The 19148-nt window shown below is 43.4% G+C and overlaps 1 protein-coding gene across 2 annotated transcripts in view; it reads left to right on the top strand.

Annotated features, from left to right (window-relative positions):
• Nucleotides 1–19148, top strand: part of LOC135707146 (uncharacterized) — a 291025-nt gene that overhangs the window by 58903 nt on the left and 212974 nt on the right. For both annotated transcript variants that reach the window (XM_065228873.1, XM_065228874.1), the window contains exon 3: nucleotides 6141–6152. In XM_065228873.1, the coding sequence (XP_065084945.1) occupies nucleotides 6141–6152 (12 nt within the window). The remainder of the gene's footprint in view (nucleotides 1–6140; nucleotides 6153–19148) is intronic.

Below are 19148 nucleotides of genomic sequence, written 5' to 3'. Positions count from 1 at the left end.
TGTTATAACGGTTGTCGAATAATTGCAACACAGAAACCACCATCAAGATAGCACTATAACATGTTATAATAACTCTGTAGTCTGAACGTACTATAAGAAGGAGTACTGTTGGGGGTAGATGTAGTGATACAGAAATCGTAGTTGAACTCTAAAATATATTGTAGATAAAACCAGGTACATATTTATTATACAGAATGGAATATTTAAATAAAAAATAACACGGTTAAATGTAAGCACAACCCAAACGCTCACTGCATCATGTTTGGCAACCAGGCATGTAATTAACGCAAAGCCTATGCGTTTTGGCAGCATTTCCGGAATGTTCGGTCACATAACTGAGATGCGAATTGGATTCATTCTGTGTGCTTATTTCATGAAAGCAGGACGTGCGTTTCAACGTGGGATACGACCTCGGATACGACACATTCCATTTTCGTATCGCATGTGCTTCATTTTGCCTCTCTCCTTATACTTTTACTTTGTCGACTCCATGGTACCGGAAAAGATATAGATATATGTATTATTAGCAATGATGTGATATAACCACTACGGGATGGCCGTACAGAATGGTTCAACGGATGTGAAATAAAGAAACATTTAAATTTAATACGACTTAAAGTATTTCAATGCAACATTACATTTGTTCACTGACAATTAACACATTTTTAAATATGTTATCTTAACTTATTTCTGGAAGAATCTACTTGTGTTTCAAATGCCGTAAAAAAACTTTTTTTTTGTTTGCCTCAACCAGGGATATTAACATATGAAAAGCGCATATTTTTAGTATTATTATTATTATTTATCTTTATTAGGGAGGCTTTCAGCCTTGGGCTGGTTCGCCTCCACGAGCATATTTTTAGTAGAAAAACGTCAATAATTCTTGATTGGCGAAAGATATTGACAAACTTTGTGCAGCAACAATTTGCGCCTTCTAAAGATCTAAAAGTTATGTAAAGACTCCTTTGCCGAGAAATTTGAAATAAGAAAACTAGAGCAAAACAACTGATTGTTTTAGAGACACCCTAATTCAATTCAAGAAAATAGCTCTTAAGCGGTCAATTTAAGATATACAAAAAAGTTTTGTTTACAAAGCTGCTTGAAATTAGCTCAGCTTTTACTTTGCGCAAGAATGTATACCTTCATTTCGTCAAACAAAAAAGTTAGATTTTTGATTTTAATGATCATAAGAACCACTCAAGGGGTAAGACAGCTTTACTCTTAGTTGCATTTTTGCACCGAGTAACTCGTGAGTAACTCAATGGACCTCAAAATTAAATCGACGTGCATCGATTTTTTGCCTCTTTACCTATTGGCTTACTCCGTGTATCCCCTTCACTAGGCGTCAGTCTTGCTTGTAAACAAAGGGGCTTATTACGGATGTCACTTCTTGGTGAAAACTTGTCACTTGTCGTCACGGTGAAGTGATTCCCATTTGATTTATACGGTAATCACGGCTCTTATTCTGAGTATCACTTGCTTATCACCGTGTAGTGACACCCATAATAAGGCCCAAAATATAATTTTTCAGCCGGCTATTGACACGATGTGAATTCCAGAATTTGTATAGAAAACGGCTCCACCGAGGAGAATGAGAAATCGTTGCGGGCAATCACTGGCATATAACTGAAGAACGAAACATGCTCCGAATATAATAAATAATAGTTAAAAGAATAACAAATAAATCAACAAAACAATTTTTATCCTTCTGGATGAAGTATCTTCTTTAAAGTAGTTATGTTAATCTTGAACAAACACTTCCGTCGACGGCTGCAGAAGAATCCAGGTGTTGTATCGCAGAAAGCGGACCACATCACGATTATTCAGAAAGCACAGCAGTAGCACCAGAAGTGTGAGGATGTCCGCTAGCAGCAGAACGGCGCCATGGGAATCCAATGGTTGGTTCGTAGTTTCTAGCGGCAGATTGCTGAGCGATGGGAATGGGATTGCTTCGACGAGTATCAGAGGACGTGCAGGGTACGTATAATTTGCCGGATCTGGAGTATTTGGGCAGGCGGATTGAGTTTTTCTACCAAATCGAGCCGGATGTTTCCTTTTTGTTTTTGTTTTGCTTGACAGCAGCTTTTCGGCCTCGCACCTCCATATGTTGCTATGATGCGAAAAGTGAGAAAGCAAATGACAGTGATCTTGCTCAATGAGCATCGTGAGTTACTCGAGGTGCCTCAAAAGCAACTCTGAATTGCTCATGATTAGGAGCTGTCTTACCCCTTGGAACCACCCTAGAATTCATAGTAATAAAAATGAGGGCCTAACTGTAAGGAACAACTTTGTAGAAGAGACTTTTAGTCTAAAGTTTCAATTTCAGGCTCAAAACATATCCTCCACCTAAATCTACATTCTGGACCACTGTGCGTTGTCATTGTACCATTGTTGTACTTCTCGGATGTAGTGACAACCCGCAAGATCCGGCCAAAATGACACCGGACCATCATGTGACTGGATGAAGGGCAAAATTCGCATCTGAAGACATTCGGTTTTGTAAACCTCCGAGTTCATCAACTTCTCAGTGACGAAAACCATTGTCTTCTGGCCGCAGCTGCAAATTCCCTGCAAGATCATATATAGTGTCTGCGTGCGAATTTATCCGTAATGTCAATAATGTCAATTGACGTATGATATTGGTCTAGCACTGAATTTTACTTCCGACACTGATATTCGTAGTAGGCATGATATTAGGCAGTACGGCTTTGCTATTACTATCCATATGAATATCACTAGGGAAAAGTTGAAAATCTAGCTTTTCTCAATAAATCAACTTGTTTGTATTGCATTTTCTTTAATATTTCTGATGAATTTTCGAAAGATCGGTACTCGATTAGCTGGCGTATATAAGAAACATTTGAAGTTGAACTTTGAATATCAGTGGTCCCTGTACGATGTCAATGTCATTTGCGCACTGACATTGAGGTGAATGATATTGATATTCTAACTGTGTAAACTGATGCTGACATCAGGTGGCTAGTGAAATTCAGTATTTTGTAGGTATTAATATATATATTTTGCAGTACTCGTTCTAGCAACAGTATTCTGCTTGAGTGATCGATTTGGTTGCCTACTGACGCGGTATGCCTGTAAGCCTACGCGCTAGCTGCACTGTACTACGGGCGGCATCATACTTATTACTCAAATCACGATCGGACATACCTGGGTTGCTTCTGATGGACCTCACGACCTTTCCATTAAACTGACGGTTGGCAGATCTACTCTGGCGTTTACTTTGAGGCTTCCGATTCGTCGTCAAGGTTTCTTATTCTTCCTCGCATTTCAAGCTTATTGCGTATGACATATTAGCTTATTGCGTGCTCTCAACTTAGTGTTCTAGATGCACTTCCACAGTTATTAATTGAGAGCTTTCGATGCCTGTACCATTTTTGCATTGGTATAATTGTGTGGCAAGTTCAATCATACTTCTATGCCCAGGGAAGTCGAGAAATTTTCTAACCCGAAAAATTCCTAGACCGAACCGGGAATCGAACCCAGCCACCTCCAGCATGGTCTTGCTTTGTAGCTGTGCCTTTACCGACTGAGCTAAGGGCTTCCCTGTACGTTTTCAGCACGCGCGCGCGCCATACGTTGTTTCCAGAAAAAATCAACACTTTAGCCAGTTTGGACGCGGACCACGATTGATTTTCTACGCAAGAGCGTTTCAGGAACTGAAAAAATACAGTGTTATTGTTATTGTTGTTGTCAACAAACATACGTCAAAAGCTTCGGAAAACTTCCACTAGGAGCGCTGTATTAAGCAAAGAGTTTGTTCCATTACTAAGTGGGCCATGGTTTAATTGTATTTTAGTCAGATCTAGTAATTTGACTAATATGAATTGTAGATTAAAGGGTTTGAGTTATACGACACAGCTGAGTAACAGTCATTAATTTTAGGACCCTTTAACAGCAAGCAAAATACCCCAGAATCGGGACAACCTATTTTACATGTGATTCGACCTTCATTAAGAATTCACGAGCAAACTTTCGGAAACGGACCTGGAAAGAGGGGGCCCACCGTTTCCCACGAGCGCCGTTTGGGTTGTTTTTGTCAAACTTATGCACCGCACCATCAATTTGCAACTCGAAAGCGGTAGGGGGACGGTGCTGATGATAATTATGAACCAACCAGGCGGAGTTCCAAATTTAAAAACTTCCCTCAACCACCGTGGGACCGACGTGAGGTGGGTGTGCGATTTCGTGAGCTAAATTTTTATTACCACATTAATATGCTTATGATTTCTTCTCTCTCTCTCTCTCACTCACATAGAGAAGATGGAAATTGGCTATAGCTTTTTCGCGTGTGCACGCTACCACCCAGCGTGGCTCGTAAATTGCAAATGTAAGATGAGGCGATGGCAAAGGGGGGGGGGGGGGTGGAAGGGTGGTAAGATAGGGTGAATCGACTGAAGTTAACGTTGTTTGTGAACCACAAACACAACTTGGAAGTGGGTGGGAAGCGGTTTCTTGGGAAGTACCCCAATCTGCTTGGTAGCGAGGAGGAAGTTTGGTAATGATAATTCATTCAGTGGAAGAATTTGTCACTTGGGCGAAGGAAAGCAGACTCGGGGGTGAAATTTGAGTTTAATTCACAAGTAAATTGGATGCAAAAGGCCGAATAATGTTTACGGTATGGATATGAGTAGGAAGACGCAAAACTGAAAAATCAGTGTTAGGTTCGTTTAGGTTAATTATTCAGACTTGTGCACCGAAATCTAGATACTAAGTTCATAAATCCGGATAGTTGTTAAGCCCCAATTAGAATTGAAATGCCACGTAAATTTTATGATGATTCTATAGTGTTGTCCATGTTCATCTAACATAATTATTATGATTTAGGACTGTCCGGTTTTGGGTACATTACGGTATCAGAAATACATAAATTCGAAGTTTATACACAACATAAATTATACATGAACTTACCACCCCATATTTAAGTTTGCATTCCAATCATTGAAGTGAGCTCTAACGAGCATTGGAAGACTCAAAACCGACTTCGATCTGGAGCGAAATAGTTCCATCGAGCACCCTCGACTTCCGAACAAAGGCCCATCAAGTGCTTGAACGAGGCAACCGAAATGCCTGAAAAGGAGCATACCAATCGACGAGACCGATTGATTTCGATGTTGTAGAGGAATTCCTGCGGAGGCAAACATAACCATGTAGGTGTGCGTGTGTAGCATGAAAGAACGCTATTGAGGTCACAGCAGACCAGTTTACGTCTGCTGCAAAAAAAAACGAAGATACGCCATGACATGTTTTGCTCTTCCGTGTAGAAGCTCAGCAGAAGCAGTGGAGTATCCGGAACAGGAAATGGGAATGGCAGAAGAAGAAATTCAATTTTCGTTCCATCGTGTGCCCATCCAAAGAATCTATTCAGCCGCATCTATTCGTCTGCTAATGACAAAATTTGATCCAAACGGTGTCGCATACACCAATCATATTCCGAGCATCCCGAATAGAGAAATACATTCATTAGATGCGATTTTTCGATGTCGAAATCCTATGCCAACTTTTGGGAAGCATTACAATTTTGTTATTCGCAAATGAAAGTGATTGTGTGAGGTTGAAACTAGAGACTTGTTTGATCAATTATACCATACATATAATTCATCGTAGTGGGGAAAAAATAGCACGTACTACAAAAGGGATTCAATTTGCATATTGGAGGTGCGAAGAAAGACAGCGATTTCGCAAACTCGAAAACGATTACGAATAATAGTCGCCTCGATCAATGTAGGTGAACTCCTCAAATTCCGTCACAACCTAAAGATTGAATTTAATTTTTACTCGGGGTAGCACAGTACTGATATTTAGCTCGATCAAAGAACGAATCAAGCTTGATTCCGCAGAACCACAAAATGATGACTGCCACAAGGTAACTAGGCGGCTGAGAAGTGGAACCATGAATCCAAAGGATTCCAAGAACGTCTTAGAAAATAGGATCGAGTTGAGCACATGCAAATACATACAAGGATTTTAATTAGTGACATTCTCAGTTTACACAAATACAACAGATACTTGTTTACCCCCATTATAACTGTAAACATACCCACCGCAAGCCTTCCCCACAAATCCAGTCAATTTGACCCAAATAAGCTCGTCTAATTGAAGTATCTTTTCCTCTTCCTTTGCAGGGAAACCGAACGGTAAGATTCCATCGAAATATGCGTAAGTAAACATCGTCTTCGTCGTTGTCGTCTTCATCGGTTGACGATTCCATCATTCCGGCAGGGGAATTGATATTCAGTCGTTCGCTAGGCTAAGGTTCGGTTCCAACCATTTAGCTCATCAGCTTTTTCCCATTTCCGACGACGCCCGACTGTTCCATGGAATCAGGAGCCCTATGGAAGAGTATCGTAATTTTCTTCCTTCTAGATCCCGGTTCGATTTTCACGCTTTTTTTTCCCTTTCCAACAGCTTCATCCTTCGGCTGATTGAAAATGAACGACAGTGCAGCGTGTGGCGGGGTAGGAAATTGAACCTTCCTTTCTCCGGGCACCGGTTGCTACCGGGAAATGGTGAATGGGTTCACGTAGTAGCAGATGAGAGCGGAAAGGATGGGGGGAAGTCCTTGTGAGGTTTGATTATACTTTCCGTCTTAACGAGGGGAAATAGAATTATGCAGCACTTAAGCGATAATCTTACTTGGTGATACGTTATTCCCGGGATTGGATCATTTCACCATACGAGATTTTGAATTCGGAATTGGCTTCTGCGTGTGGATTTATGTTAACACCTTTAGATTAGGGAGCGAAATTCCGAAACCTTAGAGCGTTTCTAGCACAAAACGCAAAACAATTCATTTTTGTAAAGACTCTTTTCGATTTGAAAGAAACTTTGATCATGTACTAGAAAATAACTCATTCATTCAGTAATAATACACAATAGTAATGAACAACTAACATCTGCCCTGAAATTGTTAACCGTAAGTGAATTGCCTGTTTTGTGATAAATTGTGTACATCTGTTGCTCTTTTTAAAAGAAAAAGTTGTGTTAAATTCTCGTATTTTTCGAATGAAATGTGCCATGATCTTGCACTAACAAAAATCCACACTACGGTGGTCGTCAAAAAATCTGATAATTTCATGAATTGAAAGGGCTTACCCTTTTTAACAAGCTAGCCTAATATATAAATATCACAGCTTTCACTGTAATTTGTTAATTTTAAAGATTTAGCACTACTTGCGTTTTATAACTATAGGCCATTCTGGATCATCTTTCACGCATTTAACGATTGATTTGAATATTATCATTTGCGCGAACTAATCACCGCAGTGCTGGCATCGGATCACTTTGACGTTTCTATATAACTTATGATATGTGGATGGCCTTTAACTGTCTCCAATATGTCGAGAAAGTTCCATTATATCCAAGAGACCCTACTCCAGGAATACGACCCAAGGATCCTCAGCCTATTCACCCAGTAGTTCTTCCTGTAGCCGACATCTACCAACCACAACAACGCTTGCGTTCAACTCAACCCATGCACAAATGACCCTTTTCAGTATACTTCCGTTTGGAAATCGATCGTGGTGCAGAGGTGGCGTTTGTTGGAGCTAAACCGAAGGTAGTACCGCTGAAGACACTCTCAATTCCTCGACTCGAGTTGAAAGCAGCGGTTCTGAGCATCCGTTCGATGGAAACTATCCAGAGGTATCACACGTACACGGTCAGTCGGCGATACTGCTGGAGTGATGCAAGAACGGTTCTCGCGTTGGTACGCTCAACCGACCATCGTCATTACCACAAGTTTGTAGCCGTTCGGGTTGGGGAGATCATGTCATCTACACAACAGTCGGAGTGGCAGTGGGTACCGTCTAAGCATAACGTTACAGATCTAGCCACCAAGTGGAACAATGGTCCGCAGGTGACAATGGAGAATCCTTGATTCCGAGGACCGGCCTTCCTATACGAGCCGGAAGAACATTGGCCTAAGCAGCGAACGGTTACTCCAACTGAAGAAGAACTCCGTCCTACCCATTTCAACGCCATCCACTTTGCTCCAGCTATGGTGTTCAAAAGATTCGATCGATGGACTAAAATGCAGCGCGTGGCAGCGTATGTCTTTCGCTGCATTGAGAACTTCCGCAGACGTCGAACGAAAGATAATCTGGAACTCGGCAACCTCACGAGCGACGAACTCCAACAGGCACTTCTGAAGTCGGCTCAAAGCGAGTTGTATATAGAAGAAATCACCATACTCGTCAAGACTCAAGGACCACAAGAGAATCGCCATGCCATCGTGGATAAATTCAGCTCTATCTACACTAAGTGACGCAGAAGCAACGTAAAACGCTGGGTGGCCCTCTTCACATGCCTTACGACTAGAGCGGTGCATATGGAGGTAGTTCACTCACTAAGTACTGAATCGTGTATTATAGCAGTGCAACGCTTCGTGGCTCGTAGAGGCATATCGAGGGAGTTCTGGACCGACAACGCCACCTGTTTCCAAGGCACCAGCAACGAGTTGAAGACGGAAAGTAAAGCAACACACAAAGCTCTCTCCGAAAAGTTTACTACCGCGGAAACCACTTGGAAATTCATCCCACCAGCAGCAGCACACATGGGAGGTGTGTGGGAGCGACTCGTACGTTCGGTGAAGGTGGCGATTGGAGCAGTTCTAGGCGGTCCGCGAAAACCAGACGACGAGAAATTAGAGACTATTCTCTTGGAAGCGAAGGGAATGATCAACTCCAGACCACTTACCTTTATCCCATTGGAGTCTGCGGATTAGGAGGACTTGACACCCAACCATTTTTTGCTGGGAAATTCTTCAGGGAGAAAGTTCCTAACCACCGAGCAGCTGGATAGCAGCTCAACGCTTCGAAGCAGCTGGAAGTTTGCAAGGTACATCACCGAGGATTTCTGGCACAGGAATACCTACCCGATCACGCGAAGAAGCAAGTGGTTTAAGGACGTGAAGGATTTGGCGGTAGGCGAGTTGGTGTTGGCGATAGACGGAACGGCAAGGAACCAGTGGATACGGGGAAGGATCGAGCAGGTCTTCCCAGGACGGGACGGCAGAGTGCGGCAAGCGTTGGTCCGGACATCTTCGGGGATTCTACGTAGACCAGCAGTGAAGTGAGCTGTATTGGACGACGAGTTTAACAGTAAACCCGTGTTCGGTGCCCAGAAGTTTCGAACTTTCACCAAGGTTTACCATGGTTTGAATTTATCTCAATTGTTAATCACTAATTAAATCTCTCGAAAGCTAACTATTAACAGTCCCTAAATCTAGTTTTCTACATGATTTGCCGTTCAGTGCTAAAATCTAAACCTATATTCTAATTATTGTAAGTACGGATTGATGAAACGTAAATTGAACTTAATACTAGTGTTGAATTTATAGATACAGTTTAGTACAGTTAAAACTAATGCCTGGGAATCAAGTCGCACCACTTCCAGAGACAGTACACCAAATTTGTTTGTCGTACACATCAGGATCGCTAAAAATTTATCCTAAACTAACATTTAATTGCAGCTTAAAGCTCATACACGATAAAAACGTGTTTCTCACCTAGAGTTGGGGATCCTAACCAAACACCTCGAAACATAGGAGAATCAATGAACCCCTCATTTTATGTGTCAAACTTTCATAGCGAATCAAAACATACATAGTGTAGTACTAGAATTTCGACTAGAATCGAGTACGTTAATCTTTTTGCTTGGGACCAATAAGCTAGTCAAGGAGTGAGCCAATTTAAAATCTCTAGCTTACTCCGGTTGGATATGAGTAGATCGTACTCAAATTTGGGTTGTTTAAAAATTAGTGTAAGTGACGTCAACATGCGGCTACGTATGACCGATAAAGAGTGAACAAGAAGCATGATTTCACATGCTGATCCTTGGTAGATCGACAGTCATCTTCGATGGGCCGAAGTTGCTTCCATTCATAGACCCAATATGAGTGTAGTAGACCAACAGCACATCCACGTACCTGGAAAGTTTTCATGTTAAAATAGTGAGTTTTACAATTTTCCGTCTCGACTGAATTGCGAGCATTTCTGTTGTTACTTAATGCATAAAGCGTAAACTTCTCCGACTTAAACATGATTGATAGTGTTTTCTCTTCAGATATCCGCAAATATGCTTCCATCTTAGTAGTATTCACATCCAGCGTCTTGATTAAATAGGTAACAACGGTCAAAAGCATAAAAAAGACTACGTAGTTAAGCGAGAGAACCCATTATGAGCTAAAGTACAAGAAAATGGCACATAATGTACTATTTTACAACTATTTGTTCGGCAGTTCGTAGCTGCTCGTTTATTGTTATCGAACAGAACCTCGGTTTAAACAGTAATTAAACAACAACTGTTCATGCCAATCTTATGGACATTCCAAATCAGCCTAGTGATGATTTGCAATGTCCATAAGATTGGCATAAACAGTTGTTGTTTAATTACTGTTTAAACCGAGGTTTAAACTAAAAAAGTAAGCAAGCAACTTGTGGAACTATGGTCCTAGTAGGTTGTAAGAGGATGGAAGCAACTGTACACAATTTTGAAGATAACTTCTTATTTTCTGTAAGAAAGTTTGGACATACTGAGAAGGTAAGCACATATCATCGGTAAGAGACACCGGTGGGATTCGAACCCACAATTTCCATTCAGTACACGGGTGCATTACCAATTATACAACGGTGAACCTATATGGTCTATGGATACATACATTTATTTGTACAACATCACATTTAAGATAAGACATAATCAACAATAGTACGCCACAATACTCGGTTTGCGGCTGCCGCTCTCCATCCTCGGTCATGCCCAATGCTCGCTAGATCACGCTCTACCTGGTCCGCCTATCGTGCTCTTTGCGCTCCACGCCTTCTTGTGCCAACCGGATCAGTAGCGAACACCAACTTTGCAGGGTTGTAATCCGGCATTCTTGCAACATGCCCTGCCCACCGCATCCTTCCGGCTTTGGCCACCTTCTGGATGCTGGGTTCGCCATGTAGTGCAGCGAGCTCGTGGTTCATTCTTCGCCGCCACTCACCGTTCTCCTGCACACCGCCGAAGATCGTCCTTAGCACACGTCGCTCGAAAACTCCGAGTGCTTGCAGGTCCTCCTCGAGCATAGTCCATGTCTCGTGTCCATAGAGGACCACCGGTCTTATTAGCGTTCTGTACATGGTACATTTGGTGCGGGGGTGAATCTTTTTTGACCGTAGTTCCTTCTGGAGCCCGTAGTAGGCACGACTTCCACTGATGATGCGCCTTCGTATTTCACGACTCACATTGTTGTCAGCCGTCATTAAGGATCCAAGGTAAACGAATTCCTCCACTACCTCGAAAGTATCCCCGTCTATCGTGACATTACTTCCTAGACGAATCCTGTCATGTTCGGTTCCGCCTACTAGCATGTACTTTGTTTTTGACGCACCCACCACCAGTCCGACCTTTGCTGCTTCTTGTTTCAGGCGGGTGTATAGTTCTGCCACCGTTCCAAATGTTCTTGCGATAATGTCCATGTCGTCCGCAAAGCATACAAATTGACCGGATTTCGTGAAAATCGTACCCCGGCTGTTGAGCCCGGCTCGTCGCATTACACCTTCTAGAGCAATGTTGAAGTGTAGGCATGAGAGTCCGTCACCTTGTCGCAGTTCCCGGCGAGATTCGAATGAACTGGATAGTTCACCCGAAACCCTTACGCAGTTTTGCACACCGTCCATCGTTGCTTTGATCAGTCTGATCAGCTTCCCAGGAAAGCCGTTCTCGTCCATGATTTTCCATAGCTCTGAGCGGTCGATACTGTCGTATGCCGCCTTAAAGTCGATGAACAAATGATGCGTTGGGACCTGGTATTCACGGCATTTCTGGAGGATTTGCCGTACGGTGAAGATCTGGTCCGTTGTCGATCGGCCGTCAATGAAGCCAGCTTGATAACTTCCCACGAACTCGGTCATTTTAGGTGATAGACGACGGAAGATGATCTGGGATAGCACTTTGTAGGTGGCATTCAAAATGGTGATCGCTCTGAAGTTCTCACATTCCAAATGGTCGCCTTTCTTGTGAATGGGGCATATTACCCCCTCCTTCCACTCCTCCGGTAGCTGTTATGTTTCCCAGATCCTGACTATCATCCGGTGCAGGCAGGTGGCCAACTTTTCTGGGCCCATCTTGATGAGTTCGGCTGCGATACCATCCTTACCAGCTGCTTTGTTGTTTTTGAGCTGCTGAATGGAGTCCTTAACTTCCCTCAGCGTGGGAGTTGGGTCAGTTCTGTCCTCTGCTGCACTGACGTAGTCGTTTCCTCCATTGCGCTGGTCTCCCGTGCCTACGTTCTCCTCGCCATTCAGGTGCGCATCGAAGTGCTGCTTCCACCTTTCAATCACCTCACGTCCGTCCGTCAAGAGGCTCCCGTCCTTATCCTTGCACATTTCGGCTCGCGGCACGAAGCCGTTGCGGGATGCATTGAGCTTCTGGTAGAACTTCCGTGTTTCTTGGGAAAGGCACAGCAGTTCCATTTCCTCGCACTCCGCTTCTTCCAGGCGGCGTTTTTTCTCCCGAAACATGCGGGTCTGCTGTTTCCGCTTCTGTTTATACCGTTCCACGTTCTGTCGGGTTCCATGCTGCAGCATTACCGCCCGCGCTGCGTTCTTCTCCTTCAAAATCGCTCTGCACTCCTCGTCGAACCATTCATTCCGTCGACTTCTTTCCACGTACCCGATGGTGCTCTCGGCTGCGTCGGTGATGGCTGCTTTTACTGTACTCCAGCAGTCCTCTAGAGGGGGTACATTGAGCTCGCCCTCCTCTGGCAACGCTGCCTCGAGATTCTGCGCGTATGCTAAGGCGACATCCGGTTGCTTCAGTCGCTCTAGGTTGTACCGTGGCGGGCGTCGGTACCGTACATTGTTGATGACGGAAAGTTTTGGGCGCAGTTTGACCATCACCAGGTAGTGGTCAGAGTCGATGTTAGCGCAACGATAGGTCCTGACGTCGATAATGTCGGAGAAGTGCCGTCCATCAATCAGAACGTGGTCGATTTGTGATTCCGTCTGCTGTGGTGATCTCCAGGTGTAACGATAGGGAAGGTGGTGTTGGAAGAAGGTACTACGTATGGCCATGTTCTTGGAGGTGGCGAAATAGATGAGTCGTAGGCCGTTCCCGTTCGTCAGCTGGTGGGCGCTGAACTTTCCAATCGTCGGTCTGAATTCCTCCTCCTGGCCTACCTGAGCGTTTAGGTCTCCTATGATGATCTTGACGTCGTGGCTTGGGCAGCGATCGTACTCGCGGTCGAGCTGCGCTTAAAATGCGTCCTTGTCATCATCAGTGCTTCCGGAGTGAGGGCTGTGCACGTTGATTATGCTAAAGTTGAAGAATCGGCCCTTGATCCTCAACCAATATTCACTTGAAAAAGGCCACAACCCATGGCCGAAATGTCCTGCAGATTACTCAATAGTCGTTTCAGTGTTTTAAGACTGAGAAAGCCTTTAATCAAAGCAAAATTCTAGCTTTTGTACAATGATCGGAAAATTCCTGAAAAAAACTCAGGGGAATGTTTGAATAAGCTTCTGCACGAAGCCGAACAAAACATCCAGAGAAAGACGAAAGAAGCTCTCCGAATTAAGAAACTTATGGCGAAAATTTAAATAAACTATCAGAAAAAAAAATCGGAGTCAGAAAAGTTTCGGAAACTAGAAGTAAATTTTCAGAAGTATGTAGCTATTTCCAGGGAAAGCCAGAAGAAGCTCGGAAAATCCTTCCAATAGAAGTGGAACAAAAAAACTTTTGGCTTATGGTCAAACTTCCAGAAGAAGACGAAAGAAATTTCTGGGAGAATTAATTGACCTTCCTAGAGAAGACGAAAGAAACTTCCAGGAGACGCTGGCAGAAACTTCCTTAGGTAGATTGGAAGAAACATCTGAAGAAAGTCGGAAGCCAGAGCGCTTACGGAACAGTCGAAATGAACAAGGACATAATTCCGGAAGAAATAGATTCCTGGGGGATCCAGACAATTTTCCTGATATTCATAAAACATCCTTGAAGACTCCGCAATAACCGTGAAGTTTTCGGAACATTTCTGAAATGCACTTAGAAATATTCCATAATTCCTTAAAAGTTCGTGTATTTTTCCTGAAATTAGAGGCTGTTTAAGAGTTCTCTGGTCATCCTCGAAGTGCTCGGAACTTCCCTGATTATAATGAGACTAGCGGAATATCTCTAATCATCTTTGAAGGTCTCTGGACTTTCTTGACGGTTACGAAATCTCGTAAATGCTCTCACAATTTTCTTGAATTTATTGTAACATCAGCATTGAAGTTCTCTGATCTTCCCGATTTTTTTAATTTTTAAAAGTTATCGACAATGCCATTAAAAAGCATAGAACTTCTCATAAAATGTTCTCACAATGTTCTAATGTGCATGTAACTTCCATTACGTTTCCTAAATTTGCATGAGCCCCTCAGGACATTGCTGAAGTTTTCGGAAATTCCCTGAGTTTCTTGGAACTCCTTTATAATTTCAGCAATTTCATTGAAATTAATTGATCTGTCCTGATGTTCTCTGAGTTTCACTAAAGTTCCTGAAAACCATTGATTTTCCCTGAAGTTCTTTGGACTTGTGAAGTTTCCAAAATATTTATGATGTTTCCGTAAGTAAGCGGGAGATGATGAAAGAATGATTCGAACGAAGGGTGAAAAAGCTTCCAGGGTAAGGTAAAAGAAAACTCCTGGGAAAGTTGGATGAAACTTCAGGAAGTTAATGTTTAAAAATATTTCTCGATTCCCTAGGAATTACCCGAAAGAGCCATCGACTATTTCTCGATTGATGGGTAGCCAAAAACAGTAAGGAAATGCAAACATAAGTCGAAAAAGTTTCAAACATAGGCACCTGTAGATATTAAACAATCATCTCTAAAGATACCTTATGTTTGAAACTCTTTCGACTAATGATTGAATTTTTTGGCTCAAAAAATATGAGGTATTCAAAAAGATGCAAGTCTCTCACAAAAAAATTTCTCCGAGCGCGGACAGGCAATAATAATTTTGATTATAAAAAACGGTATAAATCGGTATAAAATCTTAAAAATCGGTATTCTGAGGATCCTTATCTGTGTATCGGTATCTAGTGTGGAAATCGGTATAAATACCGATAAATCGGTATATCTGGCAACGCTGCTTCATCCGGCGAACGAGCGCAAATGTGAATACTGGTGATGAACTGCCAGTGCAGCATCTGCGTTTACGGCCCTCGGCGTATCGCCCATCCCATCCTGGTTTTAGCCGCTATCGGATCACCTCTGGAATCTTCCCGAATTTTCAATGTCGCCTTCAAGAAAGAGTTGTCTAGACCGATGAGAATTGTAGGAGATACGGATTCGTAGCAATGTACTGGTAACCCACGAAGGTGTGGAAACTGCTTGCTTAGTTCTGGATAGTCTAAAGATTGAATTGGAAGATTTATGTTCTCCACAGTGTGTACCTTCTTCAGAACGTGCCGCTTAGAAGTTCCATGGCTCGAGATCTGTTTCTGCGCTATTTCCGATTCTACCAGCGTCGTGGATGAGACATCATCAAGAAACGCATACGTCTGAATGGTTTTGCCATTTCCATATAGTGTGACAGGTACCACACGGAATAGAAAAGTTTGCTGAAGTTGACGGTGAATTGTTATCGTACTAGTAGTCTTCGGAACATCGATCGTCTGTGATGCCAGGATGAAGTAGCTTGTGGTGCCGATCCTCGCATCCTTTTTCTCCACACAGTCCTGCTTTACATGGGAATTTCCCATGCCCAATCAGACACCGACGACACAACCTCCGTTCTTGAACAAGTTTTCAGCGGTTACCGAGGGTCATATTTCTAAAGGTGATGCAGTCCTTGACCTTGTGACCTTCCTTCTGACAGGCTATACAGGGTTTTGGCTGGTACTCCTTATGATCCACATTGGTAGAGCTGTCGGTGTGCTTGCTTCGGGATTCTTCGGAAGCATGGGTGTTAACAAACATTTTCTCCGTCGGTTTTTGATTGTCTTCCTTTCCCGCGCGTTGACCATCTGTTTCGTACTTGAAGGTGACGTCACTGGCTGCGACCATAAGCTGGTCCATGAACCCACCAAACGTAGAGAGATCGACGAAAGGACAGTTCCGCTTGAAGAGAGACCAGTTCAGCTTGATGTTAACTCCTGTAGCAACAAGGGATGTACCAGATGATATTGAAGACCTGCTGCTTGAAGATGTTGACATAGATTCTTGCATACCAGTCCAAAGCTTATCAAAGTTTCAAGTCGTTCCGGTTTCGGAGTCGGAGTGGCACGCACTTTGGCCAACAACGAGCTGATGATCAGCTCTGGGCGTCCGTATAACGTTTTTATAGTTTGGATGATCGGCGGGACCGACGAATGCTGCATCAAATAACTCCTAACTGCTTCCAATGCATTTCCTTTTAGGCAGCGTTGGAGACGCATTAAATTTTCTTCTTCCGAGTAACCACACATTTCCGTCGAATTCTGGAAACTGCTCAGGAACAACGGCCACTCGACGGGGTTTCCCGAGAAAATAGGAAGCTCTCTGGGGACAACATGTCTGGCGGCGAGTTGTTTTGAGCTAGGACCGCTGAACAACTGTAGCGGGGGAGCTGCTGATCCATGGATGTAATTCGAATTAGATGCTGTGCAGGTAACCACGGGAGTAACAATCGGAGACTGCATGCACGGAGGGGGAATTCGCATTCGATTGGGGGGTACTTCTGTGAGGCGGAATAAATAGCTGAGGCATGGGGGAGGGGCTACATAGTTCGGTCGATTTAAGGGGAGTATATTGAATGATCGAGTCATTTGGTCGTATATTGGAAGGCGTTGAGTCAAAAATTGATAGGCTCGTCGAAAATATCGGAACTGCACTGGTAGCATTGGTAGATCTAGAGCACGTCGGACTTACCGAAATTCTTATGGGGAACTCGTATGCAGGTATGCTTTCCGGCATTGCTAATGGTATCGGCTGTTCGCCTTGCTGGTCCACTTGTGACAATGGTTGACACGATTGAGCGGACGCCAATTGCCGCTGAATGCTGTTCATTCGCATTTGGAGATCGAGCATTTGCTTTGTCAGCTCGTCTGACATCGGCGTTGGAGAAATGTTGAAATCCACCATAGCTTGGTGGATTGCGATTACCGGTCAAAATAGCATTTGAACCACCTGCTGCTTCGTCGATCAACTGTGCAATAGTCGTCATTTCCATGGCAGGCCTACACGAAACTCGGCTATCCGCTTCTGGATTCCTCATCGTGAAGCACGCACCTTCGTTTCTAGCTGGTATGCTTGATGGCCTAGTAAATAGCAGCAGACGAACCGGTGATCCGACGATAGTGGATACTAGCGGGAATTTGTGACAGCTCGATGCTGGTGCTCGATGTCGGGACTTCCTGGCTCTTCACCCACTCCTGGGTCTACTGTGTACAGCGACGTGATGGACGACTTCTGACGCTACCTTCCTCCATCGGTTTGTCAAGCTGGTTTTGCAGGATGTCGTACTTCTTCGCAATATAATTTCTCTCCATCTGTCTCTCCTCCTCAAGACGCTGAAGAGCGAGAGCCATCCTTGCTGCTCTAGAGCTGGATGTACTTGGTCGGCCGCATCTTGAACTCACGACCGTCGGCGCACGATCGACACATGACAGGCAAATGAAATGACGATCCTCATCTGCGATGCTCTCACTGACACTTGCATATCCAAAGTGATAATATCGCAAACACTTTTCACACTGTACGATATTGGTCTCAGCTTCATCCGGACACCCGCATGGGCAAACAGAAGCCGCTGTGTGATTGGATGAGCCCAGTGGAATTGGCTGTGACATTTTTGCGATATCGGCTAGATTTCACCTTGTAACAAGTACGCTTTTCATTTATTTAATTATTTATTTTGTTAGTTATTTATTTATACAGAGTTCATATTTATGCAATTTACTCATTTAATCAAATTGCATCAAGTAACGTTTTTTACAATTAAATCGAAAATGTGTTCTTCGCCAAGGAATGTCCTCTCATGTAGAATTTCACTTGTGATACAACAAGCAATGAGTTCCCATACGTTCAGCCAAATAATTCCATTTGACCAGAATACGCTACCTGTTCGTTAAAGTCCGGGTACGAATCCGAACCGTGCTCTCTTATAAAAGAGTAACCGAAAATAGATTTGATCAAGACTGTATTTTGAAATTGCATGATAAGGAAAGAGATGTAGCATTGAATGATTTTTAGAGAAAATTGATGAGAATTGTCGTTTGAAAGGTCGTTGAATTACTTCGGTAATTTGACGTACTTCCGGCCACGATGACCGTTGAATCCCACCTATCTGAGGGAACTGGCCGTTCGATGGCTTTTTGTGCAGGATCGTTTTGTGCAGATTGGAGATTGCACCACATCGCTTCTAGCGATACATGTCTTTGCTCGGTGCACCGCACCCATGATAAAATTTCGCGCTCCCTAGACCCCACGCTTCAGCGTCAAGGTTCCCTGTTTGGTAAGAATCCGGAAGGGAGAAACCGTTAAGCTATTCTCCGACAGAGCGTTGGCCAAATCCGCCAGCATCCACCAAGTGAACTAACGTGCTTCCGTGCATAACCGACGATCCCCTCGTCGACATATGCACCGCCGGCAATCGGCGCTAGTATCAGTACCAATTCGATGATTCGATTGGGAATTTTCGCACCATACCAGTTCGGGGTGCAATGCGCAACACCAACACCGATCAATAGAGTGCTTCTTTGCCAACCTCACTCCGACAAAGGGATACTTCTGTGCCGATACGGATAAAGCAGCGATGACATCGATGGTTCCGTGAGTAAACAATATGCATGAAAATCTCCACACATACAAACACATGAGCTCGAAGACTAGTGAAACGATAGGCTAGCAATCGCTAGAACCAGATCAGAAAACCGCACACACGATTAGGGAGAGCTAGCAAACAAACATATGGAAAGGAACAAGATATGGACAAACCTAGGTTAGGAACTCCAATAAATTATGCAATGATTTCCGTTATTTTCCCCTGAAATAAATGTTGGTTTTTCGTAAAATTTAAGCTTTCCATGTAATGTTAATTTTGGTTGACTAGGTTGTTCACATTTGGCGTCGTTCTATTTTTGCGTTATTTGCTGTGGTATTTTTTGTTAGCAGAATTTACTCCAGGTTGGAC

Source organism: Ochlerotatus camptorhynchus, unplaced genomic scaffold, assembly GCF_037179485.1.
Source record: "Ochlerotatus camptorhynchus isolate MF236.1 unplaced genomic scaffold, CSIRO-AGI_Acam_v1.1 ptg000304l, whole genome shotgun sequence".
NCBI classification, from domain to species: Eukaryota; Metazoa; Arthropoda; class Insecta; order Diptera; family Culicidae; genus Ochlerotatus; species Ochlerotatus camptorhynchus.
The sequence above is the reverse complement of the archived record's forward strand: the minus strand, read 5'-3'. Positions and strand labels throughout refer to the sequence as shown.